This window comes from Atractosteus spatula, chromosome 6 (assembly GCF_055471065.1).
Source record: "Atractosteus spatula isolate fAtrSpa1 chromosome 6, fAtrSpa1.hap1, whole genome shotgun sequence".
Taxonomy (NCBI): Eukaryota; Metazoa; Chordata; class Actinopteri; order Semionotiformes; family Lepisosteidae; genus Atractosteus; species Atractosteus spatula.
The window spans coordinates 63,321,210-63,345,770 of record NC_142711.1 but is presented as its reverse complement, the minus strand read 5'-3'; the positions used below and the strand labels follow the sequence as shown (position 1 = coordinate 63,345,770).

The following is a 24,561-nucleotide window of genomic DNA, read 5'->3' as shown; positions in this document are numbered from 1 at the left end:
TGTCATTTAATAAACATGTCTGAAAAAAAAGTGTTTTAATCTACATTGCCTGCTTTCCTAAATTTAGTGATTATGAGGATAGCATTAGCAAATGCTACTGTAAGTAGTGTTTCACTAACTGTACCACAGGGGACTTCGATGAAAGAAAGTACACTTCGAAATAGACTCAGGTGCCGGAAAGTGTCCTTTCGCTACTGGCCAGATAGCACGATAATTTCATCACATGTACTACATTTCACAGAGGAAGTTTTTTTATATATATTACTGTAGTGGGAGGAGCTCTGGCTGCACCAGACAAGTTCCTCTGCTGTAAATCCTGTTGTTAAACAGGAATGAACTTCACTTAGGAAGCGTGGGTGAACGTACTGCGTGGACATGCAGCGCGACTCTGAAACCCAAGACTCTACCCAGCCGGATCCTTGAGGGAACCTGTCGTGTTTTTGTTTTGTTTTTGCTTCTTTATTTCAAGGAAAGATCAAACGTCTAATTTCCCGAAAAAAGAAAGCCGCTCAAAGCGAAGAGACACACGCTCGTATCTTGACCTCTTAATGCCTTTTCAATCCAGAAGAGTCATGAGGGAGGGTTTCTCAGCCAGATGGGTTTTCCAGGGGTGGATTATGTTCATGCTGGTGGCTTTTTGCACACAGGTAAGGAGGAAATCTTATGTTTTTATCTTCACATGCGTTTCCCTAACAATAATAACATTGAAGTCTGTTTGTGTACTTGAACTTCGTGAAATTGTACTTAAATAAGAATCCAATTTGTTAATTTGGATTATAAAGGGACAAAAAATAAATAAAACTAACGATAATAAGCAAACCAATAAAACTAACGATAATGGGAAGTATCTGAGCTGGTTAGCTTGGAATTAAAATCCTTAATTCATGACAATTTGAAAAAGTTTGATGTATTAAATGTGTTCGTGTATAATGATGGTTTTGCATTTATTACAGCATGCGGATCAATTTACTGTGATACTGTAGGTCCAGGATATTAAGTTTTTTTTATTATTTTAAACTGTCCTTTGGCTCTTGTCTGCAATAAATGATTCTGTACAGCCGTGTTTACACGCTTCAAAGTTTGATTTAACTAGAACCAGAGAGCTGCATGATCTCCCTCCAGGAGATTTTCTAACCACTAAACCTCAGAAATCTCGCAGGGAACGGCAACTCATTGCCAGATTTTAATTTGTTTTGTTCTGGCATTCTACAGCTTGTGTGGTGGGAAGTCTAAACAAATTTCTCAGGACATGCTGGTGACTTTTCTTCATTTGCATTTGTTGTCCCTATTTATCTGTGGTGTACGGCTGTGCAGTTTGGCTGTCTAACAGACGGCCTCCAGAATACTTGACTGTAAAATACTGCTGGTTTTACTCGCAGTGCACTTACCATAGGTGTCTTCCCATAGCTTTTGTCAACTTGTTCCTGTTTTGTCTGTATCTGCTTTGTCTGTTGATTAAGTGTAGAACGTTATTGAATGTACTGGTGCCTGAAGTGAGAGGACATTGCACTTGTTGGTTTAGGGAAGAACATCGCCTATCTTCGATTCCTTCTCGTGTTTTGAGACAAGGAAATTAACATTATAAAGGCTAAAAACTAATGGAGGGCAGATATAAGACCTGCAGTTTTCCAAATAAGGGTGACGACTTTTCGATCTATGTTATTTCTAAGAAGGTTTTTTTATTACTCCACTGTACATGTCTAACATAATGTAAACAGGTGGTAAAAACGGGTAAAACTAACGGCTAAAGTTTGTTTTCCACAGAAAGCCCATCAGATGTTTCATTCGTATTATATAATGACACTAAGACGTATTCAGACAACTGTCCTGTTGGAAATGGTCATTCATACCTTATTATCATTGTGCTGGCAGGCTAATTTGATCTCAAAGTAAAGTTTAAAAGATATGATTTCCCTGTTCTGAGAAGTATGCGGCAGCTGAAACGCTGCCTGGAAACACGTTGGACTAAGGGAATGTCAGAGCCGAGGAAAAAAAAGAAACTACTGAAGACCTTCTGTTCGGCGCTGTTTTTTTAAATTCCCAATTGATGAAAACTGCTAAGCTAAATTAACCTTTTCTTAATTTGCACACGAGTCACGTGTTAAGGATTTTTTTTTCATGCGCAGCTTGCTATCAGATGTTGCAGGTTTCACGAATACGTGCTGCTGCAGAAACCTGTCATGATGCCAGAAATTATCGTCGTGTAAAACTGACACACCTCGTCTTGCGGCTTACAGTATTACTGTTGATCATGTTAACAGCCTGTACTTGTAGGTCAAGGTGCAAAGTAATTTCATACAGGTGACGCTGAATTGCAGTGAAATGTGTGGAGTGGGTTAAAAAAGACATTTACCCGTATTCTAAACAAAATTCAGGCAAAAACGCGAACCACCTTTAGTGGGGTCATTTTGAAATTTGTCAGAGCAAATTTATTTTTTACAGAACTGGATGGATACTGTTATATGCTCGATGAATTAAAATTAATAAAAAAAAATGTTCAGAAAGAAAAGCACTTTTACTGCTTTGTTTCAACCAAACAGCGGTTGATTGACTACAGCTACAAAAGACCGTGACTTACGACACCAAGCTGATCTGGGTCGGGTTATCAAGGTGTGATGGCAGTTATGCAAATTTCTGCAATGGTTTTGTATTCCTAGATAACTCACATAGAATGATTCCCAGCTCTGAACTGTACAGGCTTTTCTGCTTTGGTGGGCTGCCAGGGTGATTTCTGTGATTATTGGCACAGAATCGTGATTCTAACTCGCCCCCTTCAATTAACATCGAGGGCGTGTGACGTAAAGAGGTTGAAAACTATTATATAGGGCAGTGGATATAATCGCACGGAAACAATAGTTCTGAATATACAGTATAATGCAGTCTGATTTTACAGTAGCTGCTGTTTTAATGTATGCAAGTATATTCGCATTGCCCCCCTTTCAATGCATGTTGAACAGTACCGAACGGTCGTGGTGGTTATTGTTTTTCAATATAGTTTCTGAAAAATCAGGTTGTTGTTCCTTGAAAACTGTTTTTAAGAAAAAAAAATGTTATTCTCAAGTGTATTTTTTTAATAAATGTTATTCTCTAGTTTACCTTTTTGATGTATGAACCTATTAGGTTTACCGCTGAACAATACTGTAACACACACACAGACAGATGTGAGATACTTTGAAGAACTGGTGTCAATTACGACTTTCGCAGGAAGCGGTAAAACAGAGGTCTTCCCAGGCGATTTGGCAGATTTTCATAAAGGGTGATCTTTTCCCACAAACCCTTTTTTTCCACACGATTTATCCATTTATTTCATAATCCTAGATCGGTTTAAGAAGAAAAAAAACATCCCCCCCCCAAAACAGCAGACAACTGAACTCTTTTTTTCTCCTCCTTTTTTACTCCTTCAGTATCAAGACTTTACAAATGGCCCTCCGGTTACCATACTGTATATTAAGGTCATTAAGGCTGTTATAAAATGGCATTCGGCTCTGGAACCCTGCAAATGTGCATCACATCCATAAATCCTGTGGCCATTTACAGCCAGTATTCACAAAGCCCTCTGTGACGCCTCTGCCCTTCGTGTTGGGAGTGGGGTACAGCAGGAAACTGCTGCCCGGGTCTGTACATTCAGAGTCAGGAGGCCCAGAGCAGATAGTCAGTCACTCTGGGAACTGGGTGACACAGACAGACCCGGTCTACAGAGGACAGGCTTCCACTGGCAGCGGGGAGAAACAGAGGCAGAGATGCACGTTCCACTGCGATGTGAGAGGTATTCTGGGGTTAGACAATCATTCTGCCCCAAAATAACAAATGTCACCCCAGAATTCCCACACCTGCCAGAAGAATCGGAACAGCTCCCAATCCTACTGGGAGAGGGATGAGGGAACTCAGTTGAACTGGCAGCCCAGTAAGTGATCTCTGGTCACAGCCTGAGGAACAGTGAGCCTGTCCCCCAGTAATAATGATAATAATAATAATAATAATAATAATAATAATAATAATAGAATATGTGATCTCCTGTCACAGCCTGAGGAACTTTGATGAACCTGTCTGTCAGTAATGTTATATAGTACATGTGGTATATTGTATGCAGTTGTCTTATGATGTGTTTGTATTGTAAATGTCTGTAGATGTTGTGTTCATTGTATTCGCTTTGGCAACACTGAAATTCGTCGGTCATGCCAATAGGCCTGTTTGAATTGAACGGGCATCTAGGGAAAATGACCATATGGTAGCCCTTCATGGTCATCTCCTTAGAGTTCCCACAGGACAGGTCAGAGAATACAGCAGATACTCGCTCAACACCCCTTATTCTTTACAGTGCTTGACCTGTGAAGACTAGTGTATGCAGTTCCTGGACAGACAGATTTTCACTCACAAACCTCACACTGACCACTGACCCAAAACAGACTAATCAGCAACTTGCACTTGAGTTTGTATGTACTGAACATACCGTATAGGTCATGTGGTAGAGGACTGGAGTCGTAGCTTGCATGCATTCAGAAATAATAAACACGGCTGACATGCTGGTTAGCCGAGTAGCCCCAAAAACCCCATAAAAGGCATCAAAAGAAAAAAAAACATACATGTTCTAACAAATTAACAACATGAAATAGTTGATTAGAAATGTAGAAAAAGATGCAGCAGTATACATCAGAACTAAACATAGCTTTACTCTCCAGATCAGAAAAGATAAAACACATCTCAAGGCTCCCTAGGAGTAGAATGTGGTAGTTTCCTAAGAAACATAAGACAACGTGCAATTATGTGGGGCATCACAAACCAGGCATTTCTACATGTAGTGAATGACAGACATTTTGCTTTGCATAATTATTCTCATGTACTGACACAGCGAAAGGCACTGAAGGTTTCCAGTCTTCAGCTGGTTTCCTTGACTTGGTAAGAACATGACAGATATCCCTCAGAAGTGAATAAAGACAGATGAAAATGATTCAAGCACAGAACCGAAATGAGTAAACTCACTATTGTAATGGTTTAGGTTGTAGGGAACTTAAAAGAACTAAACGTTTTTTTAGGTCTTTTCCACAATCTCACCTTTGACGGCCCCCGGAAAAGCCAAATTATTATTTTTTTGGTTTTCAACACTTCTGTTTTATAGAGGAAAAGGCCATATCAAGGACTTCACATGCATCCCATTGTAAAAACTGAAATTCACAGAGTACTGACAAATAAAAATGCACCATGTGTCCCACCAGACAGCTTTACAAAATCCAGTTAAACACTGAATGTCACAAGAAGAGACTGCCCATCACTTCCACCCACACTCGGCATCACAGCAGTGCTCAGAGGCAGAAGAGTTGAGGAATTGCCCAAGTTCTCTTTTCTTTGCCATGCCTGTCTTCCAAGAAATGCTCAGAGACATTAAATATGCCGGCAATGTAAGAGACCTGAGTTGTGATTTAATGACGATGAATTCTAAAAAGAAAACTATCAGAAGGCCCTTAAAGCACAGTGCTATGGATGAATGTGTTTTCATCAATTTCCCTTATCTCATTCTTCTCCCTGGCCCGCAGAAACAGTCCTCAAGGTCATTTCTGCCTTCCCTGTATCACTTCTACATGTCTAGACTGCTCCACCTTTAAAACAAAACTCCAAATGCAGTGACTCGGCTCTCCTCCGGCTGATTGAACTATAGAAACAAACGACAGAGCCCAGCTGTAGAACCTATCGTTATTTTAGAAGTAGATTATTTTAGGTATCGGGAAATGCCCATCTCACGCTGCCCTACCAATCTGTGCACTAGCAATGTTCATCACAGAACTGTGAGCAGCAGCCCCTCCTCACGTCAAGCCCATATCTTCTCCCAGTGACAGGAAACCACTCACCCTGTTTTTCAGTGAATGGCAGACGACAGCTCTCTGTCTGATTGACCAGTTTTACAGTCCTATTGAATACAAGTTCTCACAGACTGATACTGTTACCTTTTCTTTGAAACACCATCGCATGTTATGTACTGTACTGTGTATCTTCACAGTCTTGGTCTTTAGATCACTACAGCTTCAGTTTGACAGAGCACGTCTGTTGATGGCACAAGCCAAACTGAAACTTTAAGACCGAGAACTTGACGAGAATTGGCAGGGTGATTTGGCCTTTCATCTCCAGACTTCAGTGAAGGAGATTGCACAAGCCGTAATCTGCCTTTATCGGTCTACAGTAAATGAATGCTGTGACATGGAAACGCAGATCACATGTTAATTTCCATTAAATAAGGAAACAAAAATGCTTCCTCTAAATTCCCCATGATTGATTTACCTTCACAGGGCTCTGAAAGGAGGAAACACACGATGAGATATTACACAGTGTACCAAGATGGGTCTTTTCCACTTGCATTTGTCTGACAGATTATTGTATCTCGAAGTAATCTGCATTGATGGCATATACAATGAAAGTTTTGAATGGACAACGTCCGCCAAGTTCATCTGCTCAGAGTCGTAATAAATTTCTAATTTCCGAGATAAAAAAATATATGAATCCTGTATATCCTGTATCCTGTATATAAGCCTTGTCTCCTGCTCATTCTTTTCCTCCTTCATTTACATTTACATTCGAACTGTTTGCTTGTTTACTTGTCCATTGTCTACTGTTTGTCTGTATATTGTCTTGATGCACTGTCTGCACTTTCTGTTTTTAAACTTTTTTAACAATCGAGAGACTTTCTGTAATTAAGAATGCCATTGTACCAGTACATGTACCGGTTACATACGGCAGTAAAGTTCAAGTTCAAGTTCCTCCATCTGCAGCTGCCCCCTTGGTTCCTTGAGTCTTTTGGCAGTTGCTAAGCAGGTTAAAACACACTTAGCTACACCTGTGTATAAAAAAGAAACACATTTCGATACCTTTAATGCTTGGGTGTTGGTATTCCTCATGAATGTTTTTTTTAAACTCTCAACATTGTTTTGTTTGTTAATCTGTTGTGCTCGAGTCCACTGATATTGAATTGCTATAATGCCACCTATTGCTCTACCTGAAGAATGCTTCATATTTACTATACTTACTGCCCGAAAACACAAAAGGAATTTAGTGGCTAAATGGCTCTCTTCTCAGTGGCCGAGCTCCGTACAACACCGGCACAGTTGTTCCCATGATGCCCTTCATAAAGGTATCACATAAGCAAATAAATCATTGTTAATCAGTGATACTCATTTCTTTCGTTACACTATAGCTTTGACTGTTCCTGAGCTGCCAGTTCCATCTCACAGACAGATGTGCAGTGAATCCGTCAACAAGGCAGACGTGACCGTGTCTTTGCAATGTCTGCACACGCTGTTGCTTAAGTATTGTCTGTACAAACTAACTACCTCTCCTAATTACAATTGTTTTAAAACAAGTCCCGGCTGTAGGCGTTGTGGTATTCTTCAGACTCAGTCTCATCTAAGTGAAATTACGCCGTCTGTAAGAGCACACCCTCGCAGACCCCTGGGCCACTTTTCCAGGGCTATCTCCATGACCCTCAGCACTGCGACCTGCCCTGCCAGAGACCGAACCGTAAAGTGTGTAAACCTGTCAGGGAACACACGAGCCCAGTACTTCATTCATAACAATTTCAGTCACAAAACATGCTATCAAAGCAAATTGGTGAGGTCACTAAGTCTCTAACAGCAAGTGAAAGGAAATGTCTGCAGAATGAAGGCTGTGCAATACATTCTTCCAGTGAAGTATCTGAGAGAAGATTTGTTTCCTACTTATGGTGTACAGAACGCAAAAACGTAAAATAATCGAATGTCCAGGAGGATACAAATTTCCTGCTCAACGCATATTCCCAAATTCTAATTGAATTAATGCAAATGCAGACAAACCAGCTGCAGGGAGAATTATAAACAAATGTTCAAATAATGTCTCACTTACTTCTACTATATTATATATTTTACTATAAGAAAATAAAAGTAATCTGGCACATTCAGTGCAGCTCAGTCTAGACCTGCATGAAATCTTTCGCTGCAGAGTTTTAATTTTCTTGCTGACACTACGTTGTCAGTTAATTCTCACAAAGTTAAATTTCTTCTGATGGAATTTATTATGTATTTATTAGTGTGGTCAAGTGTTGTGTGACACCTGCTGCTGCACTTGGTCAGGGTCCTAAAAAGGGGGTGACCAGTTTCTCTTGCTCTGCTCACCTGCCTGGACCAGTGTTTCCTGCTCCTCACTCCCAGTGCGAGTCTTCCATCAGTCTGCTGTGGACACCAGAGAGCTTCCAGTACGGAAACCATATACTGTACAAACACTGGAAAAACACTTGCTGAGACACTTTGGTGAGAAACGCTTTTTTGGAAACTGACTTAATTCACACAGTTTCACCTATTTTAGATTTTACTTGGCCTTTACACCCTTGTTACAGGGTGTTTCAAGAAATACTTCTACATTTCTTCAGCTATGAATGAATACTGGCAAAAAGTTTTCTCTTTTAAAGGAGTTAATAATGAAGAAATAATAAACAATATTGACATTCAGTTTTTAACTACAGATTCACACTTTTATCTGTGTGAAATTGATGCTGAATAAAAGTAGGCCATTTAGATGCCATGACACTTTTCTTCCTGGGATCGGTAAACCAGGGAAAAATGTTGAATATTTAGTCTATAAACCTACGCAGACTAACTAAGCATAGCATTTTGTTGGTCTTCAAAGCATGTTCCAAGGTCTACTGAAAACAGAATGTGTGCACTTGTGGGCGTAGATAAGTAGAACTCATTTTTTTGGTAAAATTTCTTGATGTTACATTTTTTAAAAATGGGCAAATTGTTTCAAATCATGCACCATGCTTGTGGACGTATTTCCTTTCGTTAACTGTGATTTATGCCGATTATTAAACTACTAAGATCAAAGGTTCTGTAAGGTTTCCTAACACTGTCCCAATGGCCCTGTCTGATTTACTATCTAAGGCATGAGCACTTGAATGCGTGATTACTCCAAGGTTACACATACACTTATATACATCTGATAAACGTGTGGATTTATGTGTGAATATAGACTGAACCAAAGGGCGAGACTCTTGAAAGGGCGCGGGACAGCAGCAGATGTACACCTGATGCCACAGGGCTCTGTTGTTGCAAGTTGCGTGTTTATCTGAAACCCGGCTGGTGTGACAAATGGAAACATTCCAGACTGTGACACTGAGGAGCCCAGTTCTGGGGGCAGCCCGCTTCTCTTGGGGCGTGACCGAGTACTTCACCAGAAGCGCAAGATCAGCACACTGCTGTTATCTATTAGGAGGCAAGCCTGCTGTGTGCTTTGCAAGATAACTGTCCTGTTGCTCTACACTGGCATGTCACCTTCTTACAGAAAATCAGACGGCTGAGCACATTCTGTCAAAAACAAACTGTACTGTAGATGCAGCCCATCCCTAATTTAATCATGGTGCACCAGGAAGGAAGATGCACTATATTCAAAATTTGAAAGAATGTGCTTTTTTATATTCTTTTCAGTACCCATGACCTGCCAAATTAGTACGCATAAGCCACAGTACTGGCTAACTCTAAAGCAATTAAAAGTGTTTTAGTTGGGTTTATTTCCTGGCTGGAAGGCACACTTTAAAAACAGCTCCCAAACTGAAGCATTAAACATTGCAAACAATGCAGAATGATGATAATTGTAATGTTATAATGTAATTATTAATACAACATTTTATTTTTGAGCACTTTTTCAATATACTGTACACAAAGCTTTTCAACAGCTTGCAAAATAAAATATGTGATAGAAGCAAAAAAGTAGAGGTAAAAAGTCACATAAAATTGGCTTTGGAAACCACAAGTAAACCTAAGCTATACATTATCTATTAAAAGCACTAAAGAAATTCCACAGTCACAGTTTCTAGGGAATTTGGGCAGTGGCCTCCATTGATATAATTCTGAACATCAGAAAGATTTGTCACTGGAGAGTGGAATCTGTCCTCAGTCAAGTGATAAGGCTCTGTCACCAGTGAGTGGAGTCTGGTCTTCAGTAGAGTGAGAAGGCTCTGTCACCAGTGAGTGGAGTCTGGTCTTCAGTAGAGTGAGAAGGATCAGTCACCAGTGAGTGGAGTCTGGTCTTCAGCAGAGTGAGAAGGCTCTGTCACCAGTGAGTGGAGTCTGGTCTTCAGCAGAGTGAGAAGGCTCTGTCACCAGTGAGTGGAGTCTGGTCTTCAGCAGAGTGAGAAGGCTCTGTCACCAGTGAGTGGAGTCTGGTCTTCAGCAGAGTGAGAAGGCTCTGTCACCAGTGAGTGGAGTCTGGTCTTCAGCAGAGTGAGAAGGATCAGTCACCAGTGAGTGGAGTCTGGTCTTCAGTAAAGTGAGAAGGCTCTGTCACCAGTGAGTGGAGTCTGGTCTTCAGCAGAGTGAGAAGGCTCTGTCACCAGTGAGTGGAGTCTGGTCTTCAGCAGAGTGAGAAGGCTCTGTCACCAGTGAGTGGAGTCTGGTCTTCAGCAGAGTGAGAAGGATCAGTCACCAGTGAGTGGAGTCTGGTCTTCAGTAAAGTGAGAAGGCTCTGTCACCAGTGAGTGGAGTCTTGTCTTCAATAGAGTGAGAAGGCTCTGTCACCAGTGAGTGGAGTCTGGTCTTCAGCAGAGTGAGAAGGCTCTGTCACCAGTGAGTGGAGTCTGGTCTTCAGCAGAGTGAGAAGGATCAGTCACCAGTGAGTGGAGTCTGGTCTTCAGCAGAGTGAGAAGGTTCTGTCACTGGAGAGCAGAGTCTGGTCTTCAGTAGGATGGGAAGGATCAGTCACCACTGAGTGGTGTCTTGTCTTCACTAGTCAGTATTGGACTAAGCACTTATACTTTCTTTTTGAGACCCATCTGGAGAAGTGAAATCGAGATACTCTGTGTCTTTCCTGTTCCTTTTATCAAAGGAATGTGTCTTGGTTGGGTAATGTGTCTTGTTTCATAATTTCTTTTTTTGTTAATATTATTTTTCTCATTAACTCGCTCAATTGGGAATAGTCTTATGGTTTCACATCCTATGTAGCAGGGTGAGTACCTGCCAATGGGATCGTGCGACATGCTCACCTGTAAGGGGCATGTATCTGCTGATGTTCTGCAAGCCCCGCAGCTCCTGGCAGAGGCCGGTCACTGCAGGCTGCAGGCCCTTGGCAAGTTACAGGATTCGCTCATTCACCAAGGTCTAAGGGAGCTCTGGCCAACAGCTGTCCGCCAGCCCTGGCCTGTCAGATTCCCAGTCACAGGCAGTCAGTGTGGTGACCCAGGCTGGCCGTGACAGCGTCTGGCCACAGGCTCAGACTGTTTTCTGAGTAGCACCTTTGTTCACCGAGAGCAACTTGCGAATTTTTTTTCACGATACCACAAAGGCATCTTGGCCTGAAAACATCAATGTTTTGACTCATAAAAAAAATTACCCATTTCATTTTTTTTTGGTTTGCAGCTGAGTGTGAGTGTTTACTTTCTTTTGCTCTACTGAAATGTCATACCAGAAGATGTTTTGGTGCTCATATCACCATCTTCCCTGCATTCTCATTGCGTTCTCACTTCATTCTACAAAATGTTAAGTCTACAGACTTTGGTTTATACTGTAGATGTTGTTTTTTATTTATGTATTTTCCTGCAAATGCTGAACTACACAAACAAGTGCTCCCTTGTGGGCACGCTTGTCTGACGGATAGAAAAGGAAAAAGCTGAAGCATGAACGCTCCTATGCAGTCCTCAATGTGCTCCTTAAATAAATTCAGAAACAAAAAGCTTTCACTTCTCACAGAATTGTTTTTATACTCGTTTTTTTTCAGGCAGCCTTGGAAAATGGAAAATGCAACCAGTGGCAGTACCTTAAAGACAAGAAGTGTTGCAGTAAATGTAAACCAGGTAGAGTCTTTCATGTGTGTCCAGTGCAACAGTACAGTACATTGCTCTGTTCACTTCCACCACTGTGAATGAATTCCAGAACAGTTCCACTCAACAATGTGCGATCATTCTCAGATCGATTCCATTCTCGGCAAGAGTGTCATCAATGACATTCTTTGAAATAGAGTAGGCTGTGAAAAAGCAATCAAGCAAAACGTGCCAATTGAAAGCATCGCACACTGCATTTCTGAATCCATATGACATTGTCTTCCCAGATAATGCTAAAATGAACCCAGGGTCTGTAGTGTTCCGTGACACTTGGCAACATTGTAATGCACTTGGAATCTTACTTTCAGTGGTACAAGTTTCCAGAAATGTACTGAGTTGCACTTTGTTGCAGTATAGAATATGAAAAGCATACCGAAACCGCTGAGCATTGTGTAAGCACCTCATTGTTGATTTCAATCACAAGACTTTGGAGAATTCCCATGTAACAGGCTTGTGTCATATTGTCAGATAGGACTGTCGTAACACCTTCTCAAAAGATTTATTTCTTAGAACTGTCCTTCTTTTGTTTTGTTATGCTAAGAGCTCCGTATATATCTGGCCTTATAAAAGCATGTGATTTAATCACTGGAATTCCCAGGCCACATGCTGCTGAGGTTATAGCAGAGAAGGACAGGGGCTGGCCAGGTCAGCCACAGGTTCTGGTCTTTAGGGACGGGATGTTGATATCAGTTAATCAGTCTGGTGACAGAACTGGCTGGAACAGCAGGAGCCGGCCTGAGCTGCACACCAGGCCCGAGCCTGAAGGCTTGGCTCTAAAAGACCTTGAAAGTGGCACCTCACCTTTGTGAGGGCTTGGCATTGTGAGATAACCCTGCTATAAAGCACAGCATTCCTCCCCTGCTTTGCATAGTATTTGAAAAATGCTGTTGCAAGGCAGCACAATAAGGAGCAAAGTCTGAGAGAGGAGTATGCTCACAGACCCACCCATAACACTGGTTCATAAATCCCCACTTACAAAGTCTCCACACACAGCAGAGAGTGCAAATTGCATCGTTTTAAATCCACTTGGAGGGAAGAGTGTGGGATGCCTAGGTTATAAGCAATTGCAAACTAGGATAAAATCTGTGAACTGAAACAGAAACTTTAAGAGACAGGCACTCAGTCATCAGAGCTGCATACAGTATGTAATTATTGTGTACATTTTCCCATGGAGTTCCATTAAGGTTAAATCGTGTACGTTTTCTTTTTGGACACAGGCGAGTTTATGACAGCAAGGTGTAATAACAGGTCGGACACCAGGTGCCAGCCCTGTAAAGACAATGAATACCAGCCAGATTGGAACCAAGAGGAGAGATGCCATTCACAGAACGTTTGTGATGAAGGTGAGCAGCTACAACTGTTCTCTTCGGCAGAGATGGTTACAAGTCTGGTGTGGATTTTAATTGTGTAGTATATGTTCATGGAGTTGTCATTTAGACCTTAAGAGAACACCAGATAAATTCTGGCTTGGTGATACAATTACATCCACAGAAAAGGTAGACATCGTGAGAACAGCAGAGTCACCTCTCGTTGACCCAGATGCTTCTCTCTGTATTTGCCCAGCCCAGACACGCTGGTGATGAAATTGACAGCTGGGGAGAGGAATTATTAATAAGCAAACTCTGAGGGGAAGTGTCACAGTAGAAAAGGAAGTCTCCGACAATCCGATAATTTGCCAACCGTTCTATCACCTGACCTTTGGGTCATGTGTTTTATAACTCCTTGTTACATCTACACACAAGGGTGTACGGAAATAAACAGCTCATGTGACAGCCTTCAATGTGTAGTGTAATTAAAGGACTTGAACAGATTATAAGAACCCTGCAGTTTACTTGACGTTTTTATCTTAATCTTACTTCCTCATGCGTTTATACAAAAGCATGGTTGAGGAAAGAACTTATGTGTCTCAGGAAATAATATTCCACATTCATAGATTTTCAGTAAAAATGACACACCCCCCGGGTCCTGAGGATGATCTTGATTAGAGGTATCCTGTGGGAGAAATTGCATGTTCTTGGATTAAATGGATTATTGCTTTTGTCAGCTGGACCCATGATAACAGAAGCAGTGGAATTCCAAGCTTCTTACATGCTGCTTGCCAAGTTGATTCAGGATTTAATGAGTTGGTGTTGGGAAATGTAAGAAAAGCTGTGTGTGTGAAATGAAGACCTTTGTAAAAAACCACAATCATGGAAACACAAAGGACACCCATAACAAAACACATTCTGAGCTGGAATTTGGGAAATTGCTGTTGTTTCTGCCACAATAAATGTGCATATACTAAGAATAGTACGGTATTATATTATATTATTAGTATTAGCATACTCTAATAACTTTTAGGGATTAATAAAAAGAATCATTAGTTCCCTTTTCACTGGCACAGTGTCCATAATGGGTGTTTACAAAATTAATTAATTAATGTGTAAATCAAAAATATCAATTAGAAATGGCATTGTAAGCCTAGCAAATAAATAGGAATACAACGAATTTCCATACTTTATTTATGAAACAAATGGAAAAGCACAAACCTATTCAGAATAAATTTTAAAATTATACATTCAAGTCTTTTCACATGCAGCAAATTTATACTTTTACTGTTGTAAAATACTGTATATATTGTAATGGTTTTAGCCAAGTACAGTATACACAGACACAGCAAATATTCGAATTAAGTATTGTCCATTGGCCAACTTTAATTAACTTTACTCTAACTATTAAAATGACTACAACAATAATTGTGGCTACTCTAATTATTAATAACATACTTTTAAACTGTTTTGTGCAAGCGATTAGACTCGTAAAGACTTGTTGTTTTTTTTGTGAGCACACTGTACATTCTAAGGCAACAGAATATCACACATCTGATCTGAAATATAATAAGAATGCACAGTGAGTCCCGCAACCAATCCGATGTAACCAGGGCTGGGTTTGGTCTCGTCCTTTTTCCCGTCAGGAAGGGGTTTCAGGAAGACAAATACGATAAACCGCACAGCCTTGGTGCCTTGTGAGTGCCGGCCTGGCTTCCAGTGCTCGATCTTAAACTGCGTGTTCTGCGAGAAGATGGAGGAGTGTGAGCCCGGCTATGGAGTCACATTAGAAGGTAACTGGCACAGGTGCTATCCGTGTGGGCACGGTGAGATAGAGAATAGATAGATGGATAAGACTTTATTGATCCAGAAGGGAAATTGATGTGTTACAGCAGTCCAGCCCAAGACAAGCAAAAAACAGACCTCAGAATAGACGAAAAATAAAATTACGTACGGTAATACAGAATAAATATAAAATAAATACATAGGTGTGTGCAAAATATGCACATAGTCACTGTAAAACAATAAAATATGTGCAAGGTGTGCATAGGTATATACAGATTGAGTGTCCCCAAAAAAAAGTATGATGGAGCAACATGCTGTCCATAGACGAGCAAATGAAGGGCTAACGGTCCCAGCCTAGGGCAGCGCTATACACCCTGACAGCCGCCGGGAGGAAAGACTATAAGATAGTTCGTCGTCTGTGCGATCTGTAAGTTCAGATGTTTCAGCAGCTGTTTCTGTTTTTTTGGCGTTTGTGCTTGCCAGAGTCAGGCAGGACCGCCTGCATGAAGTGTACGGAGGGATTCTTCTCCAACGTCACCTCGGCCGCAGAGCCCTGCAAGCCCTGGACAGAGTGAGTGTCAGCCGCGGCCCTCTGTTTCTGCTCCGCCACTTTACCCCTGGGGTTTTACAGTCACCGGCACAAGAGCCGGCGAACATTTTAAAGAGCATTTCTCAGACATTTTACAGGGCATTTCTTTGTCGTAAGGCACGTTCCATCACTTATTTCATATGTTAACGTTTATCAGCATCCGACTGATCAAAGTGAAAATTCTTGTGTCGCCCAGGACACATTCAGTGGGGTGAGAAGTGAGAAACTGCTGCAGCACCAGGGCAGAAATCCTTTGTTTACACTCCCCAGATCTCTGAATTATTCTCCAGATCACTTACTTGTCACAATCTTTTTTTTTTCTTAAGAAAGCACTTTAATTAAACAAAATATGCCTTATGGAAATACAGTGCTGTCCTTAAATCTATAATTTCACTTCCCAGTGTGTACGTTTTCCATGTCCCAGCCACGTGGTAATGGGAAATGCAGCACCAGACCTGTGACAGGATCAGATTTTATTACCCCGACCGCTCTAACTCTGCATACCCTCCTTTCGAGTGATCGATTTGGTCCGAGTTGTCCTGAAAGAATGAAAATGAAAATGCGGCTGTGGCCCTAGGTGGCAGGCGCGATGGCAGGTCGTGTGGGAAGCCCTGCTTGTGATTTCCTGGTCAGGGGCCGTGGTCCCAGAGAGCTAACCGCCGTGCGGCACGATGACTAACTCCAGCACCACTTCCCTTGGAAAGAGCTGGACTGGTGCAGCCAGTTGTGTTTGTGGTGAATTTCAGACTGGGATAATTCAAGCTGATGGAAATAGAAACACAACTGTCAGCAAAAAAAAAAAGAGAGAAAAAATATTTTGTATTATTATTATTTCCTGCAGTTGCAGAGCCCTTGGAAAGACCGAGGAACAGCCTGGGAATGAAAAAACAGATGCAGTATGTGGGGTGCCCATTCCACCATTTGACGGTATGTTACTGTTTTCCCCCATTTTGATATTATAACTCGCTTTTCTTGTTGCCTTGAAGGTGGCTGTTCCACTGCAGGTTCTTAAAAAAGCCCTTCAATTCAGTGTGAGTCAAGCAAATATATTTAAAATAAAAACCTTAAATAAACTGTATTAGAAGAAAGCATATCATTCTAAATAGGTACTTACTATATGTTAGGAACATGCCTGAATTTAAACAGCGACCATATTAATAATCCATATCTATTGCCAGAAGTATTTTCCTTGTAACACTGCAGGTATAAATTCTACAAAGCCAGGAAACAGCTCATCACAGCACCTCTGACATGGAGGACACCTTGTTTCAAGAGGAGCGCAGGCGGCTTTAGTAAAGCTGAATTTTAACGCTCTGCGCTTTCTTTATTTCACACCAGGCAACGGCACATTATTGGGAGTGGTGATTGGCTTGTCGGTTATCATTGTGATATCGTTTGTCATGCTGCTCTTGGTCTGCAAGAAGGACAAGCTGAAGCCTCTGTCGGGTGAGTGACCTCCGACCTTACCTTCTGGTACCAGGGGCAGTACAAGCAGTCAGAATGGATCCCCTGTGGACTGCATGGAAAAGACACGTCTCTTGTGTGTGAAAATCTAACTTGAGCAATTAGAACTTACTATATCTACCTGTCCACATGCTACATAAGCACACGTGTACGTTATAGATAAGAAAGAGTGAACCTCTGACCTGATGGCTGCTGTTCTCCCACCTCCAGAAAATCTTCGATCTTGTGTGCTTAATCTGAAGAGAAGCAGGAAACCACAGGTAAGGGAAATGTGCATGTTTGTATTCTCTGTAACATTTTCCATTATCCTGTTCCCTTTCGCCCCGTGGGCCTGGGATACTGCATCTGTCAAACATCGATATCAAGAATAAAGTCTCATCGCTTTGCAATATGTCTGACCCTCAGGGCCACTGAAGATGTCTTCTGAGGTGTCTGACTATGCGCTGATAAACTTAGTGACCAAGTTTTGTTGCGAAAGCTGCAATACTAATAACATGAAGCGTTGGTTCTGTTTAATCGATGCTTGAAAGTTGCTCTTTCAGAGAGTGTGACATTGAGCAGGAAAAAGTTGACTTCTTTGTGGAGGGGGCCCAGCGACAGATTAATAAATTGCTAGCAGTTAAATAATGAATGGCTTCATTTTCACAACACTGCAGTAGAGACGGTTCGGAGTGCGCCTGATATAATCGCACATTCCGACGACCTGTCCATCTGTCCCGTTTTGCGAAGGAGACAACCTCTTCCTACGAAGGCTACGGCGGGCCACACACGTGCTCCCGGTACGAAACCACGTGCCTGATCAGAAACGAGGAGAGCGCGCCCGATTCCCTGAACACCTGCTCGAACGCCGGTCTGCCGAGCGGCGACAGGGCCCCGGTCGAGTCGGACGAAGGGTGCGAGTCGACGGGAAGCAGCAGCAGCAGCAGCGGCGAGCCGTCCGAGTACGACCCCTCGCCGCCCACGGCCTCCAGCTCCTGCAGCTGTGTGCTGTCCCTGAAGGAGCCCATGGAGGTGGGGGAGAACGAGGACTGCAGCCAGGCGGTGGCCAGCGGCATCTCGCGGAGCTGCTCCTGCGACAGCGAGAGCGGAGCGGGCGCAGCCAGGCACCTGCAGGAGCCGCCGTCCTGCGGGAGCGCGGCGGGGAGCCCCAGCTGCCCCCGCAGGCAGGGGCTGCGCCTGGACCCCGACAGCAGGGGCCGTCCCCGGAGCGGAAACGCGAACGAGCCGTGCTGCTGCAGCAGCGACTCCACGAGCGCCCTCGGCGACAGCGCTGGGGACGTTTCCCTGGAGGACCTGAACCCGGAGAAGAAGCCTCCCGGCCACGACACCAGACCTTCCAGGCACACTGCCGAGCCCCCGTCAGCCTCAGGTAGGTGGATGCCCGAGTGCTTTTACTCGTTAAAAAAACACCTGTCATACTTTATCACTGGGATACAGTTGCCATGAAAACACGAAAACGGAAAATAGAATATTCCACTGATATCAGTTATCTAAATCTGACTCGAATACAATTGACCTTCCCTTAACATTTTAGCAGTTTAGGAAGAGAGAGAAGAATGTGGAAACTTCCTGGACCTGATTTTTAGCACCTTAAAGGTGGAGAATATCATCAGAGATATAAGTGTTGCGTTTGCCATTGCAGTTTACTTCATATGACCATATATATTCTTATTCTAACGAGACGCAAATGAAAACTTCTGCATGGACATCCCTCTGAAAACGTGATTGTTACAGCAAGGCAAATTGCACAGAATCTTGCGGCTGCGACTTTTGAAACTATTGTTGAATGCGGTCCAAAACACACAATGAGGGTAATTTTGTGTTCCCCAAAGCTTTAATGACATGATTAAAGCTCTCTTCCAGTCAGCACTTTGGCATAACTGTTTAAAATCCAGAGGTTTTCCTGTTCCAGATGTTTGTTCAGATGGTTGGCAGTTCAGATTATATCTTTGTTTATAGGGGTAAGCTGCTTTTCCATTCGCCCATCTTCCGAGTCTCAGAGACACTGTCCGCCTTGACTCTGTGAAGGCAGAGCAGTGGCAGAAGCTGGAGTGACGCTGCTTTGAACTGTGTTTTTGATCATGGAGTCAGCTCCTAGAATTCTTTATTTGTACAGACAAAAGATTGGCACCTTTAGCTAAACAAATCGTAGATGACAGTAGCTTTGTGAGTGAGAACAGAATGAAATCAAAAACGTGGTAATTCTTTATTTATATGTTGCTGCATAGTGGCTTCATAATCCCTTCATAAATGCTACACAAGATGCTATAATCGCGTGCATAATGCCTTATAGGGACATGCGCAAATGACATAATGTGTGCAAAAGAGGTCAAGACAGTTGTTTTAGCATCCCTGATAGTGCTTGGAACGATGCATGTGACATACAGCTTCATGCACATAGTGTCATTTGCGCGTCCCTGTATAGCATTATGTGTGGCATTGTAGTGTCTTGCGTGTGATGGGATTCTGCCCATTATTCAAATGAAGCGTTACCAAGAACTGCAGTGAAACGAAAATCCCATTCTTTAAAAATCAAACCCCTCATCACTGAGGGGAGAGTGAAGAGAGATGTTTGTGGAAGACAAAGGTGTTTTGTACCCCTTCATCTCAGCTGTGCTCAGCTCAGCAGCTGTAAAATCACAACCTGTCCTCTCCCAGCTGAAGCAGTGCAAATGGCTCATGTAAAGTAGTACTTCAGGGTGGCCAGTGTTTCTGATATGCACAAGTATCTTTGATTTATTTGAACTCGTTGACTTTGAGGACTCTCACTCCACTGGAATTTTGCATTCAGAACCAGAGGAAAATGAGAAAATGAAAATGGTTCTAATCTAACTTACTTGACATTTTGGAATTTTATTTATATATTATGAAGCAGTCGGTAATGACTAATTGGTAGATGAACACTTACTCACCAGACATTTGAAGCCTATATATATGAGTGGATGTGGATATTATTAAACTTCGGAAGTACTTACTGTTTGCAGAAGTAAAACAGGAACTTCTGCAAACTGCTACCTTTTTTTTGTTTGAATGCTGGGTGTAAGAATTCGCAGTGCTGAGGCTCGATTTCTCTGTCAAACAGCAGCACTCATCTTAAGATAGAGCTTCATATGAACTTATGAAGTGCAAACCACTGTAAATTCGAGGTCAAGGGGTCAGACCTCAGCCACAGCACAGATTTGCACAGCAAATATATCTGTATAGACTTAAATGAGCCAGCAGCCATATCACCCTGAAACTCACAATGGGCAGCCCACTGAAGCTTAACAGGTGTGCGCCTGGTCAGTACCTGGATGGGAGACATCCTGGGAAAGCTAAGGTTTCTGCTGGAAGAGGTGATAGAGAGGACCAACAGGGGGCGTTCACCCTGCTGCCTTTGTGGGTCCTAATGCCCCAGTATAGTGACAGGGACACTGTACTGTAAAAAGGTGCCATCCTTCAGATGAGACATAAAATCGAGGTCCTGACTTTCTGTAGTCGTTAAAAATCCCAGGGTGGCTTCATCACTCTGTTCCCCTCCCCACTGAGAGCTGGTGTGTGGGGAGAGTACTAGTGCATCATCCAGATGGGGCTGCACACTGGTGGTGGTGGGAGGGGATCCCCATTACCTGTAAAGCGTTTTGAGTGGAGTGTCCAGAAAAGGCGCTATAGAAGTGTAAGGAGTTATTATTAACTGTCGAAAGAATCTCATGTCATGGGAAACTAGAGGGAGTGTGGCTCGTTGTCAACAGGGAATTGTTGAGGCCTGCAGTTCTCAGGGCCGCCCAGGTGTGGTTCTGAAGGCACTGCAGGGAAGGTAGGTGAGGCTCACAGTGGGCTGCAGCCTGGCCTCCCTGTGCTCAAGAGCCAGCGGGTGAGCCAGTCCCCAGTCTCGCCACAGTGTCCGTGTGCCCCAGATCTGAAACATTGCGGGGGTTATTTACAGCTGGTTACTTGAGAATGAAATTCTTCATGAACTCCTTTCAAGCCGTTACCTTCCTGCAAATAAATCCACAGCTGGGGGTCAACAGGCAGCACAGCAGCGCAATTTCCACAAAGATAAAGTGCTCGCTTGTGCATTTAAGTACATTTTCGTCACTTGCTCCAGATGCTGTAGGGCCTCCTGTGCGTGTAATTACCATGGCACCCAGATTTATTTAGTAAAGCAACGACCGTTCCCTAGCTTCTAACTCGTGCCCTGTTGAAACCCATGAGCAGTCTCCACTACACGTGTAACAGGCGCCGGTCTCGTTCTGCAGGCAGCGTGACGGGAAACAACAACACCACGTTCATCTCAAACGGACAAGTCATGAACTTCACGGGGGACGTCATCGTCGTTTACGTCCGGCAGAACTCGCACGGCAGCAGCGGGACCGCCGAGGACGGCTTTGCCAGCCCGGTCCAGGAGGAGACTGGCGCGCCCAGTTTCCCGGGGAGCGCCGACGTGAAGGAGGAGGACCCCGTCCAGGGGAATGCCGCACGTCCTTTGCAGGAGGAGACACAGCACAGGAAGGAAGGGCCCTTGAGGAACACGTCTGTGCCTGTGCAGGAGGAGAGCAACGAGTGGACCCAGCAGAAATGCGTTTAGACACCAGAAGCGTGGTGGACTGGTGTTTTGGAATTACATGGTGCCTTAATAGGACACTCTACTTACCCACTCAGGGTGCTGCAGGTAGCACTGGGGCAGGAAGGACATCTGCTAGGACTTTGTCTTTTAGTTTTTAGTATTCCAGATTGCATTGCTCAAACCGACAGGGCAATTTCAAGTACAATAAAATGCTATGCATTTGTTAAATTATTTGAAACCTATTTTTTTCTCAGCTTTAATTGATTTTCAGTCCCAATTCTTTGACTAGTTACTCGTATTAGTAATGACTGGCATTTGCAGATCCTGTGTTCTTGAACGAGCATGAGGTTTTGAAATCTAAGATTCAGCTTAGTTTTGTGTGATGCAATTGGACACAAAAAGCTAGCTTCCATTTCAGTGACTTCTTCAAGTTGTTGGTAAAAGACTGTTGGGACAGTAATTACAGTGCCTCCCAATGTTAGTTAGGTTGGGTTGAATGTCCTTTAGGTAAGCTATAACGTCAGAAGAGTGCATCTGTACACTGTATTTGCTGTTTCCTTTATTCCTGGGGCCTGAGGCTACACTGGATCAACAGATAAGGACTGATACACGAAGAAGGGTTGTGTTGGGAGACAAGGAACACCTCGCTCATTGTTGTTTGAGCCCATCCAGCGACGCATCAGAGTGCGAACCCTGCTGGAGCGTGAGGCGGAAGAAGGAAGGAGCTGAATGAAGAAAAGGAGAAAACCTCTGTACCACTTTACTTGAGGCATCACCTGTAAGGCATGTTAGCTGCCTGTTTGCCTTGTAATGCTTGGATTTCACATCACATGCGTCTGCTGTGTAAAGAGTGGCTAGGCTACTTATCTCTCATCGATAATAACAGGGTAACATACAGCCCTGAGGCTTTCACTGGCTCTCAACGAGCTGTGTTTCAGTAATGACACAGTAATGCATGTCTAGAAGGTACCTGTTTTGAAGAGTTTTGTCACTTTCTTGTTTCAAGGTTCGGCAAACGTTCAGCCCATTTATGTTAGTATTCCTGTCTTAAAACCACCCGTTCTGTTCCCAGAGCATGAGAACACCCTCACTCCCACTTGCTCTTCGTCCTGTTAGAAAGATTCTGTTTTTGTTGTTTGCTTGATGCCACCTGTAGGGAAGGGAAACGGATTGAAAGGTCTATACAGTAATTAAGTGATACATTTTAAGCTATTGAAACAAAAATGGATTTAGTTTTTATAAGCATTCTAGAAAGCTATTAAAGGTTCATATATATATATTAAGAGACATCACAGGTTGGGAATGGAGAAATAAAATTAATATTTTTTTCATTTACACGAGTTTTGCCTTTTTTTAGAATTTTATTTGGATATGAAAAAGATGGAGCAACTTTGCACTAGAGAATCTACAAAAACTGCCCCGTAACTTTCCATTGAAAGGGTGTTCAAACTGTGCCCTTGTATGAAATGTTTTGTATTGTGTCTTTAACATGTATAAATGTTTTTTTATAACATTTTGTCTTTTAGTCTACTTTTTCAGTCTTATGTTCATATACAGAATGCTGCCACATTTTTGCCTCTTAAAAATCTTTGAACATTTTCTTGTGATTTTCTGTAATGAGCCAAATATAGATCATGGAAAAAAACTATATATAAAATGAACAACAGAAGCTCTGGAGGCAGGTTAGATCCTATTTCAGTTCTCCTATGTACATCTGTCAATCTCTTGCCTTCTGGACTTCTCTTTGCATGTTTCTCTGACACCCCACCTGCCACTCCATCTACACCCCTGCTGCAGCTCCCTGGCTCATTCCTCAGGGAAGTGAGAAAGGGGGTTCGTCGGACTGCTGTTCTCTTAGCTAGGAGAGTTCTTTAAAATAACCTCTAATTACCATTCATTAGAATCTAACCGACCTGCTCAATTGATTTTTGAATAGAGTACTGAAGGTTGATGTTGTCACTAAATGGGGTGTACAGTATATCAGATGTTTGTGAGGAAGGTTAGATCCAAATCCTGCCTACTTCCACAATCCTATATATACATGTATCTCTCTCACCTTCTGGCCTTTCCTGTGCATGTTTCTCTCACACCCCTCCCACACACCCCTGCTGCAGCTCCCTGGCTCATTCCTTAGGGAAGTGGGTGTGAGTCCACTCAGCCTCATCCATACAGTCAGGCTGCTGTTCTCTCAGTGAATTACCCCAAATAACCTCTAATGCCTTCGTTCCTCGATCACATTTATTAAAATCTAACTGAATTACTGAGTTAAAGATCGGTATCACGTCAGTGATGCAGGAGGAGAGTCCTTTGTAATCAGAATGAAGCAAGTTAGATTTCAAGGCGAGCGCTTCCATTCTTTGACGAGTAGTTTTTAATTAATGTGAACTGCAGCAGAAGAAGACAAATATATACATATACCGTATAATGTGTATATAAACACTATTTTAAGGCACATAGGAAATAATGACAGATTGGTCTCTGGCATGCATGTGACTATGAAATAGCATTCTAAGTAGACATTTATTTTAAGTAAAAGTTTACTGACATATATTAGTGTAGATCATGTCTTTTTGTTTTGTTCCTTAAGAGCTTTAATTTTTAAAATATTTTATTTTTTATAAATTAAATCTTACGTTTTGGAGGAACTTTTTAGTACATGAATACATACAATTTTCCATACACCCAAGTAACTGTGAAAATACCTTGACATTTTCTGTAGTCTGGCTAATACAGTAAACTACTGAACTTAAATTACACTGTTAAGTACATACTGTATATTCAGTAAATACAGTATTTTTGAAATTCGAATGATGCATACACACATTTAAGTATTTAAGAGTGAATAGTTTTTTTTTAGCTTTTGCTGATGTTTCATTTCTTTCACCCGTACGATTATTAAAAGTATTCACTTTTAAAAAATATGCATGCATCGTCTGTAATTGAACAACATTTAAAGGAGGTGAATATTGTTGCAAGGCACTATATAGTGTTACTGTGTGAATCGCTTGTGAGTCAGCCCATAGATCAAGACTCTGTGCTGCAG

The 24,561-nt window shown here is 42.4% G+C and overlaps 1 protein-coding gene across 1 annotated transcript; it reads left to right on the top strand.

Annotated features, from left to right (window-relative positions):
- Nucleotides 1-317: 317 nt before the first annotated feature.
- Nucleotides 318-23,031, top strand: tnfrsf11a (tumor necrosis factor receptor superfamily, member 11a, NFKB activator). Its single transcript, XM_088919123.1, has 10 exons — nt 318-647; nt 11,725-11,800; nt 13,045-13,170; nt 14,781-14,927; nt 15,403-15,490; nt 16,350-16,435; nt 16,847-16,954; nt 17,183-17,232; nt 17,702-18,341; nt 21,211-23,031. Exons 1-10 carry the CDS (start codon nt 549-551, stop codon nt 21,537-21,539), a joined length of 1,749 nt encoding a protein of 582 aa, XP_088775249.1. The 5' UTR covers nt 318-548; the 3' UTR covers nt 21,540-23,031.
- The last annotated feature ends 1,530 nt before the right edge of the window (nt 23,032-24,561 follow it).